This window comes from Olea europaea, chromosome 7 (genome assembly GCF_002742605.1).
Source record: "Olea europaea var. sylvestris chromosome 7, O_europaea_v1, whole genome shotgun sequence".
NCBI classification, from domain to species: domain Eukaryota; kingdom Viridiplantae; phylum Streptophyta; class Magnoliopsida; order Lamiales; family Oleaceae; genus Olea; species Olea europaea.
The window spans coordinates 13,598,103-13,623,474 of record NC_036243.1 but is presented as its reverse complement, the minus strand read 5'-3'; the positions used below and the strand labels follow the sequence as shown (position 1 = coordinate 13,623,474).

The 25,372-nt window shown below is 32.5% G+C and overlaps 1 protein-coding gene across 1 annotated transcript; it reads left to right on the top strand.

Moving 5' to 3' along the window:
• The first annotated feature begins 3,206 nt into the window (after positions 1-3,206).
• Positions 3,207-13,208, top strand: LOC111397067 (probable LRR receptor-like serine/threonine-protein kinase At5g10290). Its single transcript, XM_023023775.1, has 12 exons — positions 3,207-3,464; positions 5,436-5,601; positions 6,059-6,185; positions 6,390-6,461; positions 7,447-7,590; positions 7,671-7,742; positions 7,907-7,972; positions 8,314-8,378; positions 8,612-8,758; positions 9,353-9,694; positions 11,246-11,640; positions 12,608-13,208. The coding sequence occupies exons 2-12, from the start codon at positions 5,520-5,522 to the stop codon at positions 12,920-12,922; spliced, it is 1,827 nt and encodes a 608-aa protein (XP_022879543.1). The 5' UTR covers positions 3,207-3,464; positions 5,436-5,519; the 3' UTR covers positions 12,923-13,208.
• Positions 13,209-25,372: the final 12,164 nt, after the last annotated feature.

The following is a 25,372-nucleotide window of genomic DNA, read 5'->3' as shown; positions in this document are numbered from 1 at the left end:
ATATTATCTATTCCAATGCAAGGATGGCCACCAAGGAAGAAGATATTTGTTATCTGGATCATTTATTATCTGCAATTATTTCCAACCAAGTGCATGGATCAGAAGATATGGCTAAAGAATTATGCAAATTACTTTGGAATTACAGTGATCACCATTGTGAATACTGTGTAGTTGACGATATGAGTCAAGCATCCCTTAATGATGAAGAATTCCTTGCAGAATTCTTTGAATCAAAAATGGAAAAATGATGGTGACTAAAGTAGCCCTTTATCACTACTTTAATAAAGAAATTTATTAAAGAAAAACTGTAGCTACTAAAGATATAGGAAATAATGGAAGAAAAAGTCTCCATTATTGTAACTACTCAACCAATTGATACAAGTGGTAGACAAACTTAAAAGACAAGGCATCCAATTTTAAAAGGAGAGGTCCACTAGCAAGAAGATAATGGAAAATTCGGTGGAGATAAGATGGCCTAACTACCCAACAAAGAAAGGTGGAAAACACCTGTCCAAGATAAGATTCCAAAATCTCCTATAAAAAGGGACATGAAGGAAGAAGGAAGACATCTCGAAATAGCTTATCTCTTAAACATATCTGAGAGAAATCTTTTGTAATCTGTAAACACCACTTGTATTCAAAAAAATATTAGATAGCTTGAAGATAGTAAAAAGCGTGTAATAAGGTAATCACTTATGGAGTTCTAAATTTCATAAGGTGAGTACCAAAGGTATGTAAATATAGTTTTGTAAGCATGTACAATTTCAGTTTATGAATATCAAAGTAAAGTTTGTTATGTTCAACAAAGCTCTCATAAAAGGATTTCGTTAAGTTTCTCATGATTCCTCAACAGTACAGATAGAGATTTTAAAAGATTTTCAAAACATTGATTTTGAATGGATGTTAACCATGCCAAAGTACCCATCTTTGATGAATTGTTTAGGGGAAAAAGACAGTTTTCTAACAAAATTGTAGCACCTTGTGTGTGAGTTATCTTTTAAAATTTCATTCTAAGTAAGAACTTGATTCTGAAAAGAGTTTGGATAGAGGTGAAAACAGAGACTCTGGATACTGTGAGATAGCGTATGTGGCAACACTGCTAGTTCTCTAGAGTGAGAAATGCAACCTTAATTGAAAAACCTTTTGCGGAAGCAGTTGTGGACCCAAATGATTTTAAAAAACATTTGAAATCTTTACTTGATTCAGAAGATTGATTAAGTACATGCAAAGCATCTATAAGAGCATAATGGAGGGAAAGCCTGTTTATTTCCACTTGGTTACTGTAAGTTATTTAATTATTTTTACATGCTTATGTTTTAATTATTCTGATGAACAATTCACAAGCATCCACATCCACTAATGATAATAATCTCATTTTATTTTTAGATGAAAAAGATGTTTCATTTTTACTTAGATTAGAAGAAAAATCTGATGATACATTTCCTGTTGGAAAAGAAAAAATTGAAGAAATATATAGAGATATAGATTATAATTGTAGAAATAATATAGGATTTGATTCTGTAGGAACTAGTAACGGAATAAGAAAGGTAGAAGCTATCATAACCAAACATAGAAATATACAAGAAGAGATTTCAGAAGAATTATTTAAAGGATATATAACCAAGAAAGGTCAACCTATATTCTTTGAAGAACTATTAAAATATAAAGAATATTTAAAGGTGCTCAAAAGATTGAAAAATATAGATATATGTCCTGATTGATAAATTCTTAAAGATATAAGATACATCTTGCAAATAACTTTAGTAATGGTAAAATAGTACTTTTTATAGAAAAGGCTATTGTTGAAAATAAGCTCAATAATTCAGCCAATATAAAAACTATCCCATCTATTATTTACCCACCCGGTCCAACACATAAAACCTAACCCTTCCCCCATATCGTCTCCTTCATCTCTCTCTCTCTCTCTCTCTAAACACACGAGTCACTCTTTTCTCCCTGATCTCTCTTCTCTCTCAACAACATCTCCTCTGGAAAAGGATCTGTGGCACAGCAATGTCACCACCGGCCATCAAGTAGTGACGCTGTGAGTTGTGCGCTTCCGTTCGTTGCCGCAACGATTTGAGCCCCGCGTATATCGATGCTCAACCATGTCTTTGGGATGGTCTTCAGCTGTGAAATTTATTTTGTGGTGTTTGTAGTGTAGTTTTGGTTGTGTGTTTTGCTGGTGGTAGTGGTTACTGGCTTTGGCGGTGAGGTTGCGGTGGTGATTGTGGTGCCAATTTTGGGCGGCGTGAGCGTCGGTGTTGCAACGGTGGTCGTGTTTTTGGTGGTCGGCACCCTGGCTTTGGGGATTTTTTGGGTGGAATTGTTGTTTTGGTGTGGTTGAGATGGAAAGCTGGTGGTGTCAGAGGCATGGCTGAACCTTTGGTGGCGCAAGTTTTGGTGACAATGGTGCTACAATGATGGAAAGTTGGCATGTTGTTTTGTTGGTGCGAATAGTGGCGATGGCCGTGGGTAAGGATGGAATGGTGGCGTTTGTGACCAATTACTTGGGACCAATAAATTGTATAATTTGTAACCACATATTCAAATGTGACCCGAAAATTTGATAATATGTGAGTAAAAAATAATCCGTAACTATGTAATTTGAAAATTTATGACCAATAAATTGGCTAATTTGTGATCAAGTATTCAATTGTAATCTAAAAATTTGATAGTATGCTATTAAAAATAACTTGTGATCAATTAATTTGAAAGTCTATGATCGACGAATAAACTGTAATCTATAAATTGTTTGATTTGTGATCGATGAAATAATATGTGATCGAGAAAATAATTTGTGATCAATTAATTTGATAATATGTGACATTGTGACCTATGAGTATGCATTTGTGACCTATACATAAGCATATGTGATAATTAGTTGTATAATTGTCACCTTAATATATTTAATTAATATAATATATTATTTAGTAAATAAAATATTTTAATTAATTAATAAATACGTCCAATATCTTCAATAATTGAGGGCAAACTTGACAATTAGGGTGTAAATATGTGTCAGACATTTTTATCCCAACCGTCCAAATTGTAATTTTTAACGAACTAAATTACAATTTTCATCCGATCTAAACAGACACATTATTATTATTATTATTATTATTTTCCGTCAATTTCGGAAAAAATGACATGACCCTGTAAAAATAGCTTTCTCTGCACACTTTATTCAACAAATATTTTACCAGTTGGAATTTTGGGAGCCAACAAGTTCCGAATCGCGTTTACTTATATTTTAAAGAGACAATTGATGATGTTAGAAATTCGTAGAGAGAAGAAAAGTGACTCTTCTTTCTTCATAAGCACTACGCACAAACTTGCAGCAAGTCTACGGTAAAAAAAAGTGATCTGTTGGAAGCTTCTTTTTACTTCAGATTTGTTGCAAAATTGCAGTTCAAGAGACCCTTCTTCAAATTAAGCAGAAGCCGTTTCTGATTATCGGTCAGGTACTTTTCTCACAATATACACAAACACATGTATACCGACTGCATATGCTCGTTTTTATACTTGAGAGAAACATTTGTTGTCTGTAATATGCTCATGATTTTGGAATTGGAAAGTGAAAGTTGGAGATTTTGAGGAGATGGTTTTAGTTGTTTAATTCTTGTCAAGATTTTTGCTTTATGTGAAGGAGATTTCGGGACATTTTTCAATTCATTAGGTGTTAAATTGAGGACTTCTATAGGAGTATCTTTCCCAATTTCTTCTTCTGGATTAATCTGGTCATTTACTCTATGTAAAGCTAGCTGATTGAGAACCTGCTAGCCACCATCGAAAATGATCTTACTGTAATACTTTCATTACTTCTTTCACTCGGATTCTCTGTCGGCCTATCCAAGTTCAAACTTGATAATATTTCATTCAAGTTGCACATAGATTTAATGGTATAGAGGCATGGAGTACTGTAGACTTCCTTGGTGGAACTCCCTCCGAGGACAACTCCCATACAATTCTGTTCGTGTAGAGCCTGATCATACTGTACATATGTTCCCTTGACCGTGTAGTGATTTTTTAAGGGAATCTTGGCTATGCCTTGCATTACACATGTATTGATTCATCCTAATATTCCTGGTGTAAAGATTTACCTGGGGCCATTTTTGGTGTGTGGCAAATGTGAGAAGACACGTACTCCTTTCCTTTATTATAGTTAGAAACTGCAGCTGGCAGATTGAAGTACCTCTCACATTGAGGGCTAAATTATTGGATCTTGCGGTTCTGTTTTTATAAGATCAACCTTATTAGTAGGAGTAACACGAACTCTTATATGTTAGTTTATTCAACAAACGTGGTATTTACTTCTTAACATGTCCCGTGAGATGATGACTCATTTGTGAAAATCAGTTTTAGAATCCAACATCTCACTTTGAGCTGCAAACAGACTGAATTGCTCATTGAGCTTAATGGACTTTAATATCATATTAAGACTTTAGGTTACATTCACAAGATTGTTAAAAAAGGTAGCGCAAACCCTTAAAGATTGGTGAATAATTGTATACTTAATCGATGTGAAATTTTACCATTAATATGTCCACTGCAAGTTTGTGACTTGTTTTAGCACACCAATCTTGAAAGCCGAATGCTTGTTTCAGCTCTAAACTGATCAAATTCTTTGTTTGAGCTTATCTATCATATTGGGTCTTGAGGTTCTATATTAGAAAGGAATAAGAGGAGTATCTCAAGTCCATATATGCTAGTTAATACTTTTATATGTAATTTATTCCCTAAAAGAATCTCCAATGATGGTGTAAAATTGGGTTAATTATTATCTCCAAAACTACTTCTACACCATCATTTATATTTTGATGGATCTAAATTAAAATTTAACTCTACTAGACGATCTAAATCCATTTTTTGCCTCTTATGAGCGTTTTACATTTTATGCCGAAAAATGCTTTGCATTTTCTTTGCATCATTCCATTGGAGAGATTTCCAACCACTTTGAAGATTTAAATCACAAGTTAAATCTATTTTACTCCATGATTAGAGATGTTCTAACAGAATCACTGTACATCTGTATGCTAGCTTTGCTTGTTTTTAATTTATTGCTTGTGTAAGCAGGGATTAAGGCTTAGTCCATAACACATTATTACCCATGGGATCTTGAGTAATTAAATGGGGATCCTCTCAGTTTTATTTGACTTTAAATTGGTTTTGATCCTAGAAGCTTTTCTTCTTAAGAAATCAATAAATATAGATTATCTCCGCCTGGCAAAAGCAATGACCTGTAACTTACCAAATTTTCATAAATACAGGTCTTGCTTAACAATCAATCTTCTATCCATCATCCTTTTCCCCACGCATCCATTTATGTTTGATATCACTGTTCACTTGCCTTTTTAGGATAGTATCACATTTTTAGCTTTTGTAGCTAAATAAAATTTTTAATGCTTTTAATGCATTGTTTGAATACTTGGCAGAGGCTGGATGCTCATACATTTAAAAAGGGCAATGTATGAAGTTATGACTGGAAGCAGATTCTGACTTGATCTAGATCAGTTGCTATGGCATTAATGGAGATGGACCTGCTTATTGCAGTTATATCACTGGCGTCTTTGTATTCTTTCGTCTCACCTGATGCCCAAGGTATTATTCTTATTGTCACTTTATAAGTCATCCAACAGGTGTAGAATATACAGTCATTTTTATATCTTGCTTCATTTTTTCTTTCTGCTCATTGCGAGTTCTCATATCAGTAAAAGAAAGTAGAACATATTAAGATGGCCTGTGGTATCCTTTTGACTTTATTATAATAGGTTGGGAACTATTGATGGAAGTGATAGTTGTATATTGAGTGAATGAGCGGAAAGGTTTCACGAGGCAATTTTCTACATACCTTTCTCCCCAATGGAAGACATGTTGGTTTTCAATTCTCGCTTCACATTTTTCTGTTTTGCATTTTGGTTTTTTATCTTTTAGTTTTTACAATAAAATGACCTTCAGCTAGAGATTAAGAATTTTAGGCCTCTTATTTCAAAGTTGAATGTGTGTGTTTGGCGAAATTACTTTAGGGGATAATTCATATTCTTGGCACCTGTTTCAGGAGATGCATTGTATGCTTTGAAGGTTTCACTAAATGCTTTTCAGCTCACAGATTGGAATCCGAATCTAGTCAATCCGTGCACTTGGCCCAAAGTTATCTGTGACAGTAATAGCAAAGTTACCACCTTGTAAGAAACCATGATAACAAAATTTCCTCCTAAATACGTGTTTGCTTAAATACCATTTCCTGAATGTCAGAAGTTGCTGCATTCAGAAACGGTTTTGTCCCTTACATCACTTCCAGCTTTATAGCTGGTAGTGCATGATTATCATTTTTTATTTTTATTTTTTGATTAGTAAGATGTGATGCACGATCATGTATCTTTTTGCAGGTCACTGACTAATATGGGATTTTCAGGAACCTTGTCACCAAGATTAGGGATTTTGACGACCTTACAGTCACTGTATGTGTAGGAATTGAAGCAATATAGTTTGTTGTTTGTGTAAATTATTCTAGTTTTGGTTACCATAATTTGCCTGATGCAATTTCTCTCTGTTTTTTTAGAAATTAATATATTTGTTTATCTTTGATGAGAGTAATAAAAATCTGAGTAGGTCTTTATATTTTGGTGCTATGTTGAAATTTTTTTCTCTATTTATAATATTATACGCTCCTATTATCATTATCTATTAAGATATACTAATTCGTAGAGTCATTTTATTATGACATCTTTTCTGCATTGATAACATTTTCTCACAAATCAATTCTTTTGGCCTCTGCATGTTTATTTTAATATTGCTTGGATTAAATTTTACTTGCAAATCCACCATGGATGACTTGCCCTTAAAAAATAAGAATATACTATCGTACTCTTAGAGGGTTGCTGCATAAGAATTGATCGTATCATGTTATATATGAGACCCTTGGTGACTTGTCTGGCTATCCGAATCTTGGACTTTTAGGGAACGCTTAAACGAATTTAATATTCCAAACCAGATACTATGAAGCCTAAATATTTGCCATAGCCACAGAGAGGGGGTTGTTAAATTGGAAAGTTTGACATTAATGAGCTATGACTCATTATGATGTACTTTTGAGTTCATCTTTTGGAAATCGTAGAGATTAAAGTTTGTCTTGATATTTGAAGTACATCAACAAGTACAGTGTTAAGCTTCAGGTGTTGATTGTGATGCAAATGAGGTTTGTAAGGGGATTCTGTGATGGTACTTATCTTGTGATTCACTATATCATTTTTCCGTCATCAATTTTTTTAAGAAAACAGTTAGTTTTTTTTCCAAGAACTATAGTTACAGAAGAAATCTCTATTTTCAAAAAGAATATATGTTAGCAGACATAAAGTAGAAATACTCGTGTTGTTATCATCCACTTGAGATGTCTTTACTGAACTGCCTACACAATCAATTAGTTGATACGGATGTTTGCTGCAGATCATTGCAAGGAAATGGTATAAATGGTAAGATACCTGAGGAGTTCGGAAATTTGACAAATTTGACGATGTTGAATCTGGAAAATAACCATTTGACTGGAGAAATACCAAATTCCCTTGGCAACCTGAAGAATCTCACTTACTTGTAAGCATATTGAAAGAATTTCATCAGCATCTTCCCAATTTTAATCTTATCAGAAGTAAGATGTTTGTTCATGCAAGCAGGATTATAAGTCAAAACAATCTCACGGGATCAATTCCTGAATCACTGTCAAATCTTTCAAATTTGGTTAGCATGTAAGTGTCTTGTAATATGGTATATTATGGAAACTTAAACGTTTTTACTTGTGGAATTTCAGAGCCTTATCACCCATCAAATGGAATCTTTGACGTTAAGCAATGAACCTGTCCACACTTACCTATCCAGTTTTATATGGCACTGATAAAACCCTTTTTTGCAGTCAGCTTGCTTCGAATGATCTTAGTGGCCAAATACCTGATGAATTAGTTCAGGTTTCCAGATACAAGTATGAACTTTCTCTCTGTATTATATACATTGCACATATAAACACAAAAATGTGTGTGTACACACACGGGGATGGGTGTTACTGCTACTTATGATATTAATTGATGAATAATGCCACTCGACCTGCATGGATGACACCCTTGATGACTGCGCCCTCACATGGGATGCGTGGGTCCCGTGCGAATAAAATAATCCCGACCCCCCATGTGTGTGTGTGCGGTCATCCCCCGCGTTTATCCACACTGGTCGTGTAGCACGGTTGTTAATTGAATGTTATCACCTTTGCTCCTTCCCACCCAATTTTGTAGATCAAAACAATTTAACTTAAGTTGCTTATTTCAGTTTTTCAGGGAACCACTTGAACTGTGGCATCAATTCTGCCCACCGCTGTGAATCTGATGTTATAGGTAAATGTAGTAGCATTTATGTTCTGAAAAATATGCATCATATATGCAAACGCTACTGCTTCTCTAGGTTGTAGAACACCAGGGGGGCTGAATAAAGGAGCTGCACATTCGAATATATGCGTTTCTTCTTGAAAATGGAAAATGAAACATTAAGAAGATTGAAAAGGTGTTTCAAATAAGATAAAAAGATACAAAACATATTTACATGAAGTCATAGACTGATATCTTCACAGGTAAATCACATAAATCAAAGACTGGCGTGATTGCTGGGGTTGTTGGTGCACTCATAGCCATTCTTATTCTTGGGGGCTTTTTCCTGTTCTGCATGTGGAAGAGTAGGCATGGAGGCTACGGGCGTGAAGTTTTTGTAGACGTTGCAGGTTTGTGTTGCTTATTGTGATGTTACTAAATGATGTTGACTATTTGAATAAATAAATGTGTGCCCTTCGAGCAACTTAATTTTTTAGATGAGGTGTTTAACATGGTATTGAAGCAAGCGAAGTTCCCATGTGAGTTTCACTATTGGGTTACCCATTTATAAAATTTTGCACATGGTAAGTCTTTAATGAAAAAATAAATCTAGTCTGAAGCCTTTAGACAAAATGGTTCCAACAACTACACGTACCATGAGATCTGCCAAGTACTTGTTCCCAGTTTTGTCTCTTGAGCTGGTGTTGTATTGAGAGAGAAATTTTCCAATGTAATCTGTCATGACAATTTTTTAAATTAAATTACAGAAAGATATCACAATTCCTAAGAATCATAATTAGGCTCTCAAATTATGATCTAGACATGGTGTATAAATATTTCATTAGTTTTGTTTGTGCGATTGATTTTCGTATCTTAAAAATCTATGAGCAGCCCACACCAGTTCATTACTGGAATTTGGAAATATTTTTGAATTGCTGAAAATTCAAAATTCAAAATACATTTGATCTGCTAGTCTTTTGTTATTTTTCTTTTTGCACGCACAGGTGAAGTTGACCAGAGAATTGAATTTGGGCAATTGAAAAGATTTGCATGGAGAGAGTTGCAGCTCGCTACAGACTACTTCAACGAAAAGAATGTTCTTGGACAGGGAGGTTTTGGGAAGGTTTATAAAGGAATGCTTGGAGATAACACGAAAATTGCTGTTAAACGTTTGACCGATTTTGAGAGTCCTGGTGGAGATACAGCATTCCAGCGTGAAGTTGAGATGATAAGCGTGGCTGTTCACAAAAATCTTTTACGATTGATTGGATTTTGCACTACGCCGACAGAACGCCTTCTGGTTTATCCCTTTATGCAAAATTTAAGTGTTGCCTCTCGTCTACGAGGTATTTTTTATTACCAAATAATATTTAAATGATATATATTTGGCTCTATCTAAAAGTTTAAGTTTTTAGATCAAGTGGTTCAACATAATATTAGAGCGGGTGAATGTCTTGAGTTCAAGTTTTGTTGCCACCCATTTTATTAATTGTGTAAAAACAAATCCCACCTACACGTGAAGGGATATGTGAAGGGATATCTAACATATTAAATTTTTGGATAAAGTGGTTCAACAATTACATTAATTATCCATCATTGCAGTTGCAATCCTATAATTTATTTCTGTGGAAGTTAATACATATTCTGTTAATGACTGATTTACCATTTAGGGGATATGCATATTTGAAAACCTGCTTTCTTTCTTTGACCAGCAGAATATGGCTCATGTGAAAAAGGCCATGTCTATTGTAAATCTTATATGATATCCATATTGTGAACCACATAATAGAAATCATTTTTATTTTTCTTATATGCCCTTTTAATTTTTTAATTAGCCTCTGTTTAGTTTAGATAAAAACAAGATTTTTAGTAGATTTTGATAAAAGTTGATGAAATGTGTGGTTGAAAATTGATAAATATTGTGAGTCCCCATGAGATGAGGGGTTGAAAATGAGATTTAGAAAATGGGGGCCAAACAATGGCTTAATATGTATAATATATTAAAATATCACATCAAGGAAGAATTATTTGTTGGAAGATTTTAACCCTCACAATCTTTTTATTTCAATAATATCTTACTTTTCGTTTTTCGATATGTAATAAATACTATAAAATTATTGTCATCTATGAAATTTGTATTGTTAATTCTCAATTAATTAACATTCATATTAATCTAGATCAAATGAATTTTCACTTGATAAAACTTGAATTACATGAATCTAGAGTTATTATAGATTAATTTATTTATATTCATGTATCTAAAAATTTTAATGAGTGTTTAAATTTATGTGTCAACAATTAATTTTTATGAATCAAATGTAATATAAAAAGATTGCTCATTTAGTATTTCATCATTACAAAGAATTTGAATCATAGAAATTGAGTTTTGAGAGTACAATATGAGTACAATTTTCTTTTTTTAAATTTCTATGCTAAATTTTATTTTCTTTAATTCATTCGAAACTCATCAAATTCTCCAACAAATTGGTACCCAATATTACTTTTACATTACTTATAAAGTATTTTAGAATAATGTGCGATGTACGTTCAACTTTGACTAGTAAAAGAAAAAATGCAGAGGAGCAAATTACCTTGACATGCTCTTGTAAACCCTTTTACACTGAGCAAGAAGCCTCTCATAGTGTCTACTAAATAACTTAAGTGATTAAAATTGTAGATCAAGGATTTCACAAAATTAAAATGTATAGCATTGTAAAAATTAGGCTGTTTCTGGTAATCTTCATCCCCAAAAATTAACTGCACAAGACTGGTGCAGGTTGAGTTTTCTAATTTGTTCACCACATTTTTGAGATGATTTTTTAATGTAGAAATTGCAGTAGATTGATTTGAGCATGCACTTTCAATCTTCTTAACAATTATTCTGAATTATGATACAGAGCTCAAACCTGGGGAGCCTGTTCTCGATTGGTCTACTAGAAAACATGTGGCATTGGGCACAGCACGTGGATTAGAGTACCTTCATGAGCATTGTAATCCTAAAATTATTCATCGGGATGTCAAAGCTGCTAATGTCTTGCTGGATGAAGATTTTGACGCAGTCGTTGGAGATTTTGGCTTGGCAAAGTTAGTTGACGTGAGGAGGACTAACGTTACAACTCAAGTTCGTGGTACAATGGGTCACATTGCTCCTGAATACTTGTCGACCGGAAAATCATCAGAAAAGACGGACGTTTTTGGCTATGGGATCATGCTTTTAGAGCTTGTAACAGGACAGCGGGCTATAGACTTTTCGCGCTTGGAAGAAGAAGATGATGTTTTGCTGCTTGACCATGTAAGATAGCAATCATATGTTATTTTGCATCTCTTTTCTCAATTTTCTTTATGCAAGTGCATGTGCATGTGTGTATCTCTATGACTACTATATGCTTTTATGAGTATCAATCTATCCGTCTACTTACGTACATGTTTTAATGCATGTACCTGCACAAACAGTTTAGCATACTTGCGTTGAAGTTTACGAGAAGATATAGGTGTTGATCAATGGGTTTCCCTCATTGACTAGTTAGGAGGGATAAATTGCAGTTTCTGACGGACTTTATGCAAGTGGCTATGGCGGTGGAGGGATCCAGATCATGAATGTTTGGCCTATCTATTGTTGTGTGGTTTACATTGTGGTGGTGGAAAGTTATGGTGGAAGTGAAAATGGTGCTGACGGTAGTGGTTGTGGATTCTGTTCCGGTTGTTGGATTGTGTGGAGCCTAATTATGTAGTTTATTTATTCCCTCATGGACCGACCTGGTTTTATATGACATAAAGGACTCATAATGAGATAAGAAACCGATGTGTGAGGAAACCTTGTGATCTCATTCGTCATTACAATAAAAAAGAAACCGATGTGTGAGGAATCCTTGTAATGAGATGAGAAACCGATGTGTGAGTAAACCTTGTAATCTCATTCATCATTACAATAAAAAATCTGTAGCAGCAAGTGGACTTAGATCCCACATTACGGGTGAACCACTTTAAATCTGTGTTCCTTGTTCATTTTCAGATTTCTTATTCCTTCATCATTGCTTTGGGAGTCAGGTAAGTGATGGGTCGTTATGTTATTTAGATTTAATGGGAGGTTAGAAGTTGGGAGGGTAGAAGTTATCAGGGTAAGAGGACTTGCAAAACTAGTTAAGCTAAAACAATTATCTCTACATTTTCCAAGTTGCACCAATATGTTGCACATTTCTTTCTTTTTGGGGATATGACTGGTTTATTCCTCAATCAATCCTCTGTACATTGCCTTGAAGGTTAAGAAACTGCAAAGGGAGACAAGTCTGGATTCTATCATAGATCGCAACCTAAATGGAAACTACGTCATCCAAGAAGTCGAGATGATGATTCAGGTTGCATTGCTTTGTACTCAATCATCACCAGAAGATCGCCCAGCAATGTCAGAAGTCGTCCGGATGCTTGAAGGAGAAGGGCTTGCAGAGAGGTGGGAAGAGTGGCAACACACGGAAGTGACACAGAGGCATGAGTACGAGAGATTGCAGAGAAGATTCGAATGGGGAGACAATTCAATTCACGATCAAAGTGCTATTGAGTTGTCTGGAGGACGATAAGGTAACAGATAGAAACCAAACAAATTTATCGATTTTCCAGTACTAGGTTGCCTGATCAACGAAGCATGATTTGTCCCATAAGTGTTTTTGCCTTTTTCTTTTCCTCGGTCAACGTTGTAATAGTCATTCCTTTTTCCTCGTGTGCATATACGATAATAGAACATCTTGCAATGTACAATTTTGTAATCGGTGATATTTCCTTGTGCATTTGATGTAATGTAACTTGAAGTACAATATTCTTGACCTGAGAATTGTAATGATGAATCATAGCTTGTTTCAATATTAATTATCTGAAAGTTTTAAATCCCTTTTTAATGTATAATTAGCTTTCTTTGAATTTTAATTGTATGAATATTCTTATTACAAATCAATGCGTGTATAGTCTTCAACAAATTCAACAAGCATGCTACATTACATATAGATAAGTTTGAAACAAATCGAGGAGGAAATACCTCTAGATAGTCTAAATATTAGAGTAGTTTGTAAGATTAGGCCAAAAAATATAAATATTTGAAGAATAGCTTTTAAACAATATATTTTCCAAAAATACCCCTTATTGTGAAATTGCAACCAAAGTCACTACAATGTATAAAAACCTTCAATTAGGTCCTCAAAGAAATATAGATAAAAAATCTTTAATAAATTTAAACCCAAATATTATACAAAATTTTATTGGTCTAAAAAATGCAACAAAAAATGAATTAAATTATTTAGAAGAAGATCTAAAATGATTCTTTACAGAATATTTAGATCCAAAATTAAAAATTAAAAATGTTTCTATAGATAACGGTACAATCAAAACAGAAAATAATATATATAAACTAATTCTTAACCTGAAAAGAAGAATTAAAGAACTAAATATAATTATTAAAGAAAAAGTATTAATAAAAAATAGTGAATTTTATAAATTCTATTGTGATATTTTAAACACTTATGAAGATTTTAATTGGCTCAAAAATCTAAACCCCTCCGTTGCACACTCCGACAAAATGGTATTAGAGCATGCATGATTATGTATCCCGATGGAACTCTATAGGGAAATGCAGTAATTACTGACTCTCCGGCCCCGGTTTGAGTAATGCCTGGAAGACCCATGGCAACTCAAGGACTCTGATAGGTATCACTATACTGCTGTCAAGACAGGGCCGCTTCCGTAAACCCGGACGATAGTGAGTGTGATCTGCGCACTCTGGTATAAATGGTATTAGAGCATGCATGATTATGTATCCGGGTGGAACTTTATAGGGAAATGCAGTAATTACTGACTCTCCGCCCCCGATTTGAATAATGCCTGGAAGACCCATGGCAACTCAAGGACTCTGATAGGTATCATTATACTGCTGTCAAGATAGGGTCGCTTCCGTAAACCCGGACGGTAGTGAGTGTGATCTGTGCACTCTGGTATAAATGGTATCAGAGTCATGTTACGAATCAAAAATTATGATGAATATAGTAGATGAAGAAAATATAATTGAAGAATTTTTGAAAAAACTTGAAAAACATAAAAAACCTAGTTATCCCTATTTATCTAAAAACACCACAAATGAAAGTTTTGAGGATATATATAAAAAATTAGAAAATCTAGAATATAATCTACAAGGAGGAAATACTCTAATAGATAAAAATCTTAAAGGAAAAGATAAGATTATAATTAATCCACCTCAAGATTATAGGATAACACAAAAGGAAAATAATAAAGGGAAAAATCATGCAGAAAAACAACATATGATTACAGATGTAGAAGAAATAGAACAAAAATTCTTACAGTCTACTGGTAAAGAGTATGAAGAATATAAAAAACAGTTAGAAGAATTAACTGAAAAAAAAGGAAAATACAAAGATGAATACTAATCCATCTTCAAGTCAAAATATAAAAGTAGAATTCAGTAATGATGAAGAACAAGATTATCCTTATAGTACCCCAATACCTAATAAGGATGGTATTTACCAATATAGAAAAATACAAAAAAGATATACTGAAAATATAAGAAAACAGTCCATAAAAGAAATAAACCCAATGAAATCTTATAATGAATCAATCCATACAACAGGTATATGGTTAGATCTAGACTATGTAGATAAAAATAAAGCTCTTGAAATATGGATGAAAAGTACAGATTTAGCAATACAATTTAATAAATGGGAAACATATACTGCTTTTGAATTTATAGAACATACATTTAGAGGAATTGTTTCTGAATGGTGGAGAAAATTACCAGAAACTATTAAAGGAATGGTAACAATATGGAGCAGGTAGAACTGAGGTATTAGATAACAGGAATTCTTTAAATGAACAAAATATACAGGAGATATTAAAAAGGTTTTAAAAAATCTTAAGAACGAAATTTTTAGGTGATGGATATACTTCTAATGATAAAGAAAGAAAACAAAATGAATATAATCAAGGAATGATAGCAATGAAAAATTTAAAGATATGTGATATGTGTGAATTAGAAAGATATACTTGTAAATTTGAAGAAATATACTATATATTAAACCAAGGAGATTATCAGGAAAATAAACCTATATTAAGATCTTATTTTACAAAGTTACCATTCCCATGAGGAATTAAGTTATTAAAAGAATATGAAAAATTATTACTTCCAAGAGAAGATGAAGGAATAAAAATAGATAGTTTTGGAAGTAGAATTGAATTTACAAAAAGAATGATAGGCATATGGTGTAGAGAAGTACTAGAAAATAAAAAATCATATAAAATAAGAAAGAATTCATTATGTGGTTACAAAGATAATGACCAAGTTGAACAATTTGGATTCCATAAAAAGAAGTATAAACCATATAAGAAATATAAAAGAAAATTCAAAAACTACAAAAAATTCAAGAAAACGAATTTTAAACCATATAAAAAATATTTCAAGAAAAGAAATTGGAATAAAAAATTTAAACCAAGAAATATTAAGAAATGTAGATGTTTTATTTGTAATGAAGAAGGACACATTGCCCCTCAATGTCGTAAAAAGAAAGATAGACAAAATATAAAAACTCTTAGAATTTATGAAAAATTTTAAGAAGATAGTGACATAGAACCAATTGAATACTTTGAAGATCTAAGTAGTGAATGCAGTAGCATTTATGAATTAAATACATCCTCATCAGAAGAAGATTATGAGGATATAGTATATATGAATCAAGAAATACAACAATCAGAAATAGAAATAGAAACAATTGAAGAAGTTGAAAACTCTATAAAAGGTATAAATCAAGAAATTACCTTTGATATTAAAAAATACACAGGAATTACTAAGAAGATATTAGACCTACAAGAAAAAGATATATTTCATCAAGAATTCTTATGAATATTACCAAGAGTAAATAAAACAATTGTAAGTATGAATTATAAAAAACCGTCTATCAATTAGAAGATACTATAGGAAAAGCAAGAATTCCTATAATTACAAAAGAATGAGTAAAACAAAAATTATCCAAAATCCCAGAAAAAGTAAGAAACAAATTAAAATGTATTGAAATAGGAGGAGTTCAGATAATGGTAAAAGGATTCTTTAGAGAAGGTATGAATATACCAATAGAAATATATTGTATGGACAATAGAATCTTACAAGATCTTATAGATGCTCTATTAGGAACAGTTGTAGGAAACTTAGTCTATCAGAATATAATATTTACAGTAAAATCAAATTATGCAATATCATTAAATGATGAAAATATTGACCGAAGTTTCAATCTATACGATAGAATTAGAAACTTGAAAATGTTACGAAGAAGTAAGGCTATTAGTATAAGCATAAAATCAATTTTTGATTTTAGTACTAGCCATCATAACAATTTAAGAAAAATAACTGATAATATTATCATACATAAAGATTTTGAGGAATTAGCATAAAATACACCTCCTAGGAAATACCAAGAACATGAAGTCACTATATCAGAACAAATAATGCTTGATTTCCATAAACAAGTTAGAGAAATTAATTCTGAAGAAAAATTAATAAGAAGAAATAGTGTCAGTTTAGAAGGAGATAATCTTATTGCAAGATTTTCCTCTAGACAAGACTCTAGGATAAACAGATTTAAGAATTTAAATATTGCTGAACCATCAAGTTCGCAATATTACATTAAAACAAGATATGTAAATCAAGAAGGATATAAGAAGAATCTTCTTGTCCTCATAGATACTGGAGCAGATAAGAGTAATGTAAATGCTAAGTTTGTTAGTCATTTAATAGACTTTGAAATACCAGAACCATATATATTTAAGGATTATTTAGGAAATAATCTTGAAATAAGAAAATATGTTAAGTTCCCTCTTATACTTATAGGAGAGGATCAAAAAGAATATACTAAAAAAATAATTCTATATAAAGATGAATTATATGGAGTAGATCGTTCACCTATCTTATTAGGAGTGAACTTTCTTGAAAAATATAGTCCTTATAAAATCTGTCAATGATATTTAAAGATAACAGTTGAAGATAACCCAATCATCATATCAAGAATAGATGAAAATATGAAATCATTGTTATCATGGAAAGAGTAATAAGTACTAATCCCATGAGTCCATATATTGAAATTACACTTAATATAAAAAGCTATTGTAGAATTAGATTTCATGCTTACTTAGATACAGAAAGTACAATAAGTTTATGCTTACCAAATGTTCTACCATCTGAATACTGGATATACAATTCAAAGAAGATAGTCACCGCTACAACAGCAGGTGAAAATAAGGTAATATATTGCAAATATGCTACGCAAGTATCTTTTCTAATTTCCTTTAAAGAAGTATTTGTTGATACAATATATATGTCAACCACAATTGGATGTGATATTTTATTATGACAAAATTTCCTATTAAAATATGCACCATTTACACAATATATTGATAAGTATATGTTCACAACACCTTGTGCACATAAAATGTTTACACCAAAAATAAATAAAACTGTTACAATAGCATATACAGATATAAACCATCAGAGTTCCTCAACCTAGCGTGGTGGATGTTGGAGTACAGAAAAATTTAAATCAGTTACAGTCTTAAAAATGACAACAGAAAATAAGATTGAAAAACTGAAAAAAGAAATTTCTGAAACATATTCTAAAAATCCATTAGAAAAATGGAATACAGATAAAATTAAGACGAAAATAGAATTAACTAATCCAGACATTATTGTTAGAGTCAAACCCATGAAATATAGTGTTGATGATTAAAAAGAATTTAAAGACCAGATAAAGGAATTGCTAGAAGCCAAGTTAGTTAGGCCTAGTAAAAATCCACATAGCAGCCCAGCCTTTATGGTTATAAAACATAGTGAGATAAAAAGAGGAAAAGCCAGAATGGTGATAAATTACAAAAAATTGAATGAAATTACTAAATTTGATGGATACTACTTGCCAAATAAGGACACCCTTATTAAACAAGTACAGAGCAAAAAGATATTTTCAAAATTTGATTGTAAGTCAGGGTTTTGGCAAATCATGCTTACAGAAGAAAGTAAACAATTAACTGCATTTAGTACCCCCAATCCTTTAGGACAATACGAATGGAATGTAATGCTATTTGGGTTGAAAAATACACCACAAATATTCCAAAAAAGAATGGATGAGGTAATCAAACTAATTACTCATTTCTGCATTGCATATGTAGATGATTTATTTATTCATTCAAATAACATTAATGAACATATTGAACATATTGAGAAATTCTGTTATATTATGAAAAAACATGGTATTACACTTTCTCAAAAGAAAGTTGAGGTAGTTAGAACAGAGATATAATTTTTAGGATTATTTATAAAAGAAGGAGAATTGCAATTGCAATCCCATATTGGAGAAAAATTTCAAGAATTTCCTGAAGAAATCAAAGATAAAAAATAATTACAAAACTTCTTTGGTATATTAAATTATGCTGAAAGATTCATTGAAAATTGTGCCAAATTAAAAAATTATTTTCTTCCAAAATTAAGAAAAAATATAATTTGGTTTTGGGAAAAACAAGATTGTGAAAATATAAGAAAAGTAAAAGAAGAGTTAAAGGTATTGCCCAAACTTGTAATACAACAAGAAGAAGATTTCTTTATCCTTGAAACTGATGCTTTAGATTATTACTGGGGAGCAGTATTAAAGGTCAAAAAGAATTATAAAGAATATATATGTGAAAAAGAATTGTTCTTGTCCTGAGATACTTGCAAGTTATACATCAGGAAAGAAGTTGAAACAAGATATGAGACGAATAGGAAAGAACTCATTGCTATAAAAAGAGGATTTCGAAAATATGAAGATTATTTATTACCAAAAAAATTCTTGATTAGAACTGATAATACTCAAGTCAAAGAATTTTTGAAAAATAATGTTGATCCATCTATTGCCAATAGATATATTATTAGGATACAAATTTGGTTTTCATATTTCAAATTTGATATTGAATATATAAAAGGTAAAACTAACTTTCTTCCTGATTATCTTAACAGGGATGGAGCTAGAACAATTAAGGACGAAAGTCCAAATATTTGATATGAAAGTTTCCTATTTGGAAACACAAATTCAAAATATCCAAGATAGCCTACGAGGAAAAAATATAGCCCTTGAAGCAAAAGTTACTTGTACCAAGCCTAGTATCCCTTCGCATGGACTTGTGAATACTAGCGTTCTCCCTGAGGATAAAGGGAAAGAAAAGAAGGTAATAGGAACCCCTTCACGGGAAAATTTTGAACCTATTTCTAGTAATAAAGATATTCAAGATATCAAAAGAGAAGGTAGCTCTTCACAAAATCAAATTCAATCTAAACTTTCTATTGAAAGAATAGATCCAAAAGATATTGTCAAAATATGCCATGAAGCAAAAATTTCCAGAAAAAATAACCATGAAGAAGTAACACTCTTTATTGTTATTTTCAATATTTTATCAAATTGGTATCTGGAGATTGGAAAGTGGATGAAGACTCTCCACTATTCAAAATACAACAAGATAAATTTTTATCCAGGAGCACCAGCCAACTGGGTTCAAAATTATTTTGAAATAGGAAATATACTTTGTATATATCCTAACAAAGATTTCAAAGAGATAGCTCAGTTTCCAGCCAATATCAGGAAAGCTGTTAAAAGATATACTGAAGTCGTCAAGACAACAAATATATATATTAGATTCCATTCAGCAACCATGGAATGGGATCATGTTCTTGAATATATGCATCCATCGTTCCATGTGATAAAAATGGGACTTACAAATCAACATTTTTTACCAACCAATCAAAAGGTTGTTAAAAATGGATATCAAGATATTCTAAATATGATGCTCTACAGAAGAGCAAAAGGGTATAAAGAGATATTTGAACATGTAACTCAGATACTTACTGAAAAAGAAAAAATATGGGTTTATACATCTGAAAATCATATTATCTATTCCAATGCAAGGATGGCTACTAAGGAAGAAGATATTTGTTATCTCGACCATTTATTATCTGCAATTATTTCCAACCAAGTGCATGTATCAAAAGATATGGCTAAAGAACTATGCAAATTACTCTGGAACTACAGTGACCACCATTGTAAATACTGTGTTGTTGAAGATATGAGTCAAGCATCTCTTAATAGTGAAGAATTCCCAGCAGAATTCTTTGATTCGAAAATGGAAAAGTGATGATACAAAAGTAGCTCTTTATCACTACTTTAATAAAGAAATTTATTACAGAAAAATATGTGGCTACTAAAAGACAGAAGATAATACAAGAAAAGTCTCCATAATTGTGACTACTCCCCACAAATTATCACAAGTGACAGACAAACTCAAAAGATAAGGCAAATAATTTCAAAAGAAGAGGTCCACTCAGCAAGAAGATAATGAAGAATTCGGTGGAGATGAGATGGCCTAGCTACACAACAAAAAAAGGTGAAAAACACTTGTCAAGATAAGATTCCCAAAGACTTCTATAAAAGGAGGCAAGAAGGAATAAGGGAGGCATCTCGAAATAACTTATCTCTTAAACACTCTGAGAAAACACATCTTAGAGAGATATCTTTTGTAATCTGTATACACCACTTGTATTCAGAAAAATATTAGATAGCTTGAAGATAGAAAAGTGTGGAATAAGGTAATCACTTATGGAGTTCTAAACTTCATAAGGTGAGCACCAAAGGTATGTAAATATAGTTTGTAAGCATGTACAATTTCAGTTTATGAATATCAAAGTAAAGTTTGTTATGTTCAACAAAGTTTTCATAAAAGGATTTCGTTAAGTTTCTCATGATTCCTCGACAGTACAGTAAAGATTTTAAAAGATTTTCAAAACATTGATTTTGAATGGATGTTAGCCATGCCAAAGTACCCATCTTTGATGAATGGTTTAGGGGAAAAAAGGCAGTCTTCTAACAAAATTGTAGCACCTTGTGTGTGAGTTATCTTTTAAAATTTCGTTCCAAGTAGGAACTTGATTCTGAAAAGAGTTTGGATAGAGATGAAAACAGAGACTCTGGATACTGTGAGATAGCGTCTGTGGCAACACGACTAGTTCTCTAGAGTGAGAAATGCAACCTTAATTGAAAAGCCTTTTGTGGAAGCAGTTGTGGACCCAAATGATTTCAAAAAACATTTTAAATCTTTACTTGGTTCAGAAGATTGATTAAGTACATGCAAAGCATCTATAAGAGCATACTGGAGGGAAAGCCTATTTACTTCCATTTGATTACTGTAAGTTATTTACTTGTTTTTACATGGTTAGGCTTTAATTATTCTGATGAACAATTCACAAGTATACACTTTCACTACTAATGATGATAATAATCTCATATTATTTTTAGATGAAAAAGATGTTTCGTTTTTATTTAAATTAGATAAAAAATCTGAAGATATATTTCCTGTTGACAAAGAAAAATTGAAGAAATATATAGAGATATAGATTATAATTGTAAAAATAATATAGGATTTGATTCTGTAGGAACTAGTAGAGAAATAAGAAAGGTAGATGATATTATAACTAAACATAGAAATATACAAGAAGAAATTTCAGAAGGATTAGTTCGAGGATATATAACCAAGAAAGGTCAGCCTAAGATCTTTGAAGAACTAATAAAATATAAAGAATATTTAAAGGTATTTGAAAGGTTGAAAAATATAGATATAGGTCTTGATTGATAAATCATTAAAAATATAAGATACATCTTACAAATAACTATAGTAAGGGCAAAATAGTATTTCTTATAAAAGAGGCCACTGTGAAAAATAGGAACAATTTCCCAGCCATTTCAAAGACTACCCCCAAATCGAGCCACAATTAAAGTACTCACACTTAGAATCAAAAACCTGAAACGAAGAGAATAGACGATAAAAGAGGTATGAAATTTTCTCAAAAGACGAGTCATTCTATTTAATACCACTGTACCAATCTAAGTGGCAACTGTATAACATTAAATGATATATTCACTTAAGTTCAATGTAACATGATTCATTTAATTGAACATATCAACTGTGTCCACTTAGATTGGTGTTCTAGCACCATAACTTTATTCCAAAAGAAAAGGTCTAGTGAAACTCATGTTGATTCCTTGGCTTCTGCTGCTCCCTCCTCCTGTAATTTCTTTAGAGATAGAGGTGGTCTAGTAATGATGCTTTTCTTCCATTTACGACCGAGCTTTCTTGACAACCTCTTGTTAATTCCTTTCTCCAACTCTTTCTCCCTCTTAACTTTGAGCATACGGGCAATCTGTTTTCAAATTAGAGTGTGTTTGTTTCAAAGTCAAATTGAAAATGGGTAAACAAGAAATAAAAAAATGAGAGCTTAACATAACACGAAGAAATATCTGTTTTGTAATGGAAGCAACGCAAGAGGTGGCTAGTTGGGAAGGGATCTTCAAGTTAAGAAGAGACGAATTAGTAAAACCAAATCTAAATCCAAATATTCTTAATAAACATAGCCATTTACCCTTCCTCTAGTGAAGTGAACCAAAGAAGCAATTCAATTATTCAAACGGTAAAGACATGAGAGCAGTAAAGGCTGCACTAATCGACTATTTAATATATTAGAACTTGGATAGGTGGTTCGATCAATGAACACAACAAAATTCAAATCTAATAGCCACTATATCATCATTCCCACTTCACAAGAGCCGTTACTCATTAAAAAAAAAAAAATCCAATAGAAGAACAAAGCCCTCCTTAAGAAGTCTTCATTGCATTAAACACAACCTAAAATAACTGCATATTTGATAGTGTTTTAAGTTGCTCCATATATGAACAGGCAATACCTTGAGGCATTCACAATAAGGCTTCACATATGTGGAATTCTAGAGGCAACAAGGTAAAGTTTGAACCTTGTATAGCAACTTAGTACAACTAGAAACTCTATATAAATTTTTTAGTCAACTGATCCTAACAAAATAAATGTTATTCGCTGAACCTGCTACGTTACCAATGTACGTCCAGCTCATGTCCTTATATAGGGAAAGACGCTGGCATTCATCGATGTACTTAACCTAGATTACTAATAAGAGTTGAGAACAAAATATATGAAGTTTAATTTGTCTCCTCTCTTACGGTTAAACTTATAAACGAGGTGGTTCAACATGGTACATTTAGATTGAGTTCAAGTTCACGACTTGCCCAATTATGAGAAATGCCCGAGTTAGACTTTTGACAACAAAGTAGTTGTGTACTTTACCAACTTAAGATTTTAGAAGAGATAGTTCAACCTAACATTGAAAGTAGTGTTTTGAGTCTATATATTGTTAGGCGATTTGTTGTCAAATGACCTTCTCGAACCTTGACGTTAATTCGATTTTAATCTTTAGTCGGTTAGGCCAATTGACTGAATGAAATTGTAGCACTACAATCGAGACGACACGATTCAAAGGTTAATTAGGCCATTTGAAACAACTTAAATATTTTAGTATTGCTTATGGTCTAACCCATTTTCTTGGATGGCCAAAAATGAAAAGTTTCACTTGGTAGTCTGTTTGTCTATTAATTGGGCCTTTACTTGACCCATTTGCGACCTTAGTGTAACTTACCTTACTTAGGATCTTTGGTTGAATATAATTGGGTATCTTACCCTTTGCCATATGACCATGCTCTTCTTTTTACTTCTTTGTGTGAGATTTTCGACTTCTGCTTCTTCTACTTCTCTGCCCGTCACTTTCTCCCTTTACTTCTACCTTTGTGGTAATTGTCATTGTGTTATTACTTGCCTTTGTGGTCTCATAAGTGTGTAATCTCTTGGCAACCGAAGGTGGGAGGCTTGGTATTATCTTGGGTCGATTGATTGATTGATTGATTGTGGTGTAGTTGGTGAATAAATTGAGCATGGGTATACCTTGGTCGTTAATACATCCTTCACATCCAGTATTAGAGAGTGAGTCATGAAATCTAGCAAAAATTCCAGCCAAAATTGAGAGAAAGGGCCAATTTCTTCAACTTGACTGAATCTGAAATCTTCAATTACTCCAAATGAGACCTCTATTGGACAAACGAAGGCCGGACCCACGACCAACAGACCGAGGTGTCCCCCTGTAAGGTGGCGCATGGTGGCGGCCGGTGGTGCGTGGCGTGACATGGCGACGAGTGTGGAGTCTTTCCGATGAGATTTTTTTGGACATTTTGTTCATTTTAACCTCCAAAACATACTAATGTGGTTTGTTTAGTGTTTCAGGTTATATAGGAAAAATTGGACGACTTTGCCCCTAGACATCAGTCTGCATTTGTGGTTGATTGACATTGATATATTTGCTGAATCTTTAGGGCAAATAATGGTGGCCCTAAAATAGCAAATTCGTATTTCTCGACTTTACGCACTCAGATAGGTTCGCTCTAGTAAATATGTTTAATCCGTTTAATTTCCAGTCATCGTGTAGGGTGACAATAGCGTTGTGGTTGCCGTGAAGGGGTAACATTGCTTATGCTAGAAATTAGGATTCTTTGCTCTTAATAGTTTGATTGAGTACTTATTCTTGCTAAATCAGAGTATTGTTCTGTGTGCTACAATTGCCATGAAACTTGGTATCTTTTTTGTTACATTATTATTTTCGCTGCTTATTAATTTCGTTAAAATACCGAGACCTTACACGTTTGAACATTCCCTTGATCTAAGACCACAAGCCTTATGAAACCCTAAGAATTTAGAGCAGAATATATTGCCTATGATCCTAGGACTACTTTGTGTTGTTTGGTTGTATTTTGTGCATTTTTGGCCGTTTTGTGAAAATAACAACTTACAACTTTGGGTAGGAGATTTTTAACAGAAAATGTGATTTTTCAATCTGGCAACAAAAAATGAAGGATATTTTAGTCCAACAAAAAGTTTCAAAAGTTATTAAAGGCAAATTTTCAACTGATTTTTCAAAAGAACAAAAGGAAGAAGTCGATGAGCTTGCTTATACCTCAATTATTTTACACTTGTTTGATGTCGTTTTGAGAAATGTGGATAAACTGAAAACCACCAAAGAACTTTGAAAAAAATTGAAAGATTTGTATTTGCTCAAATC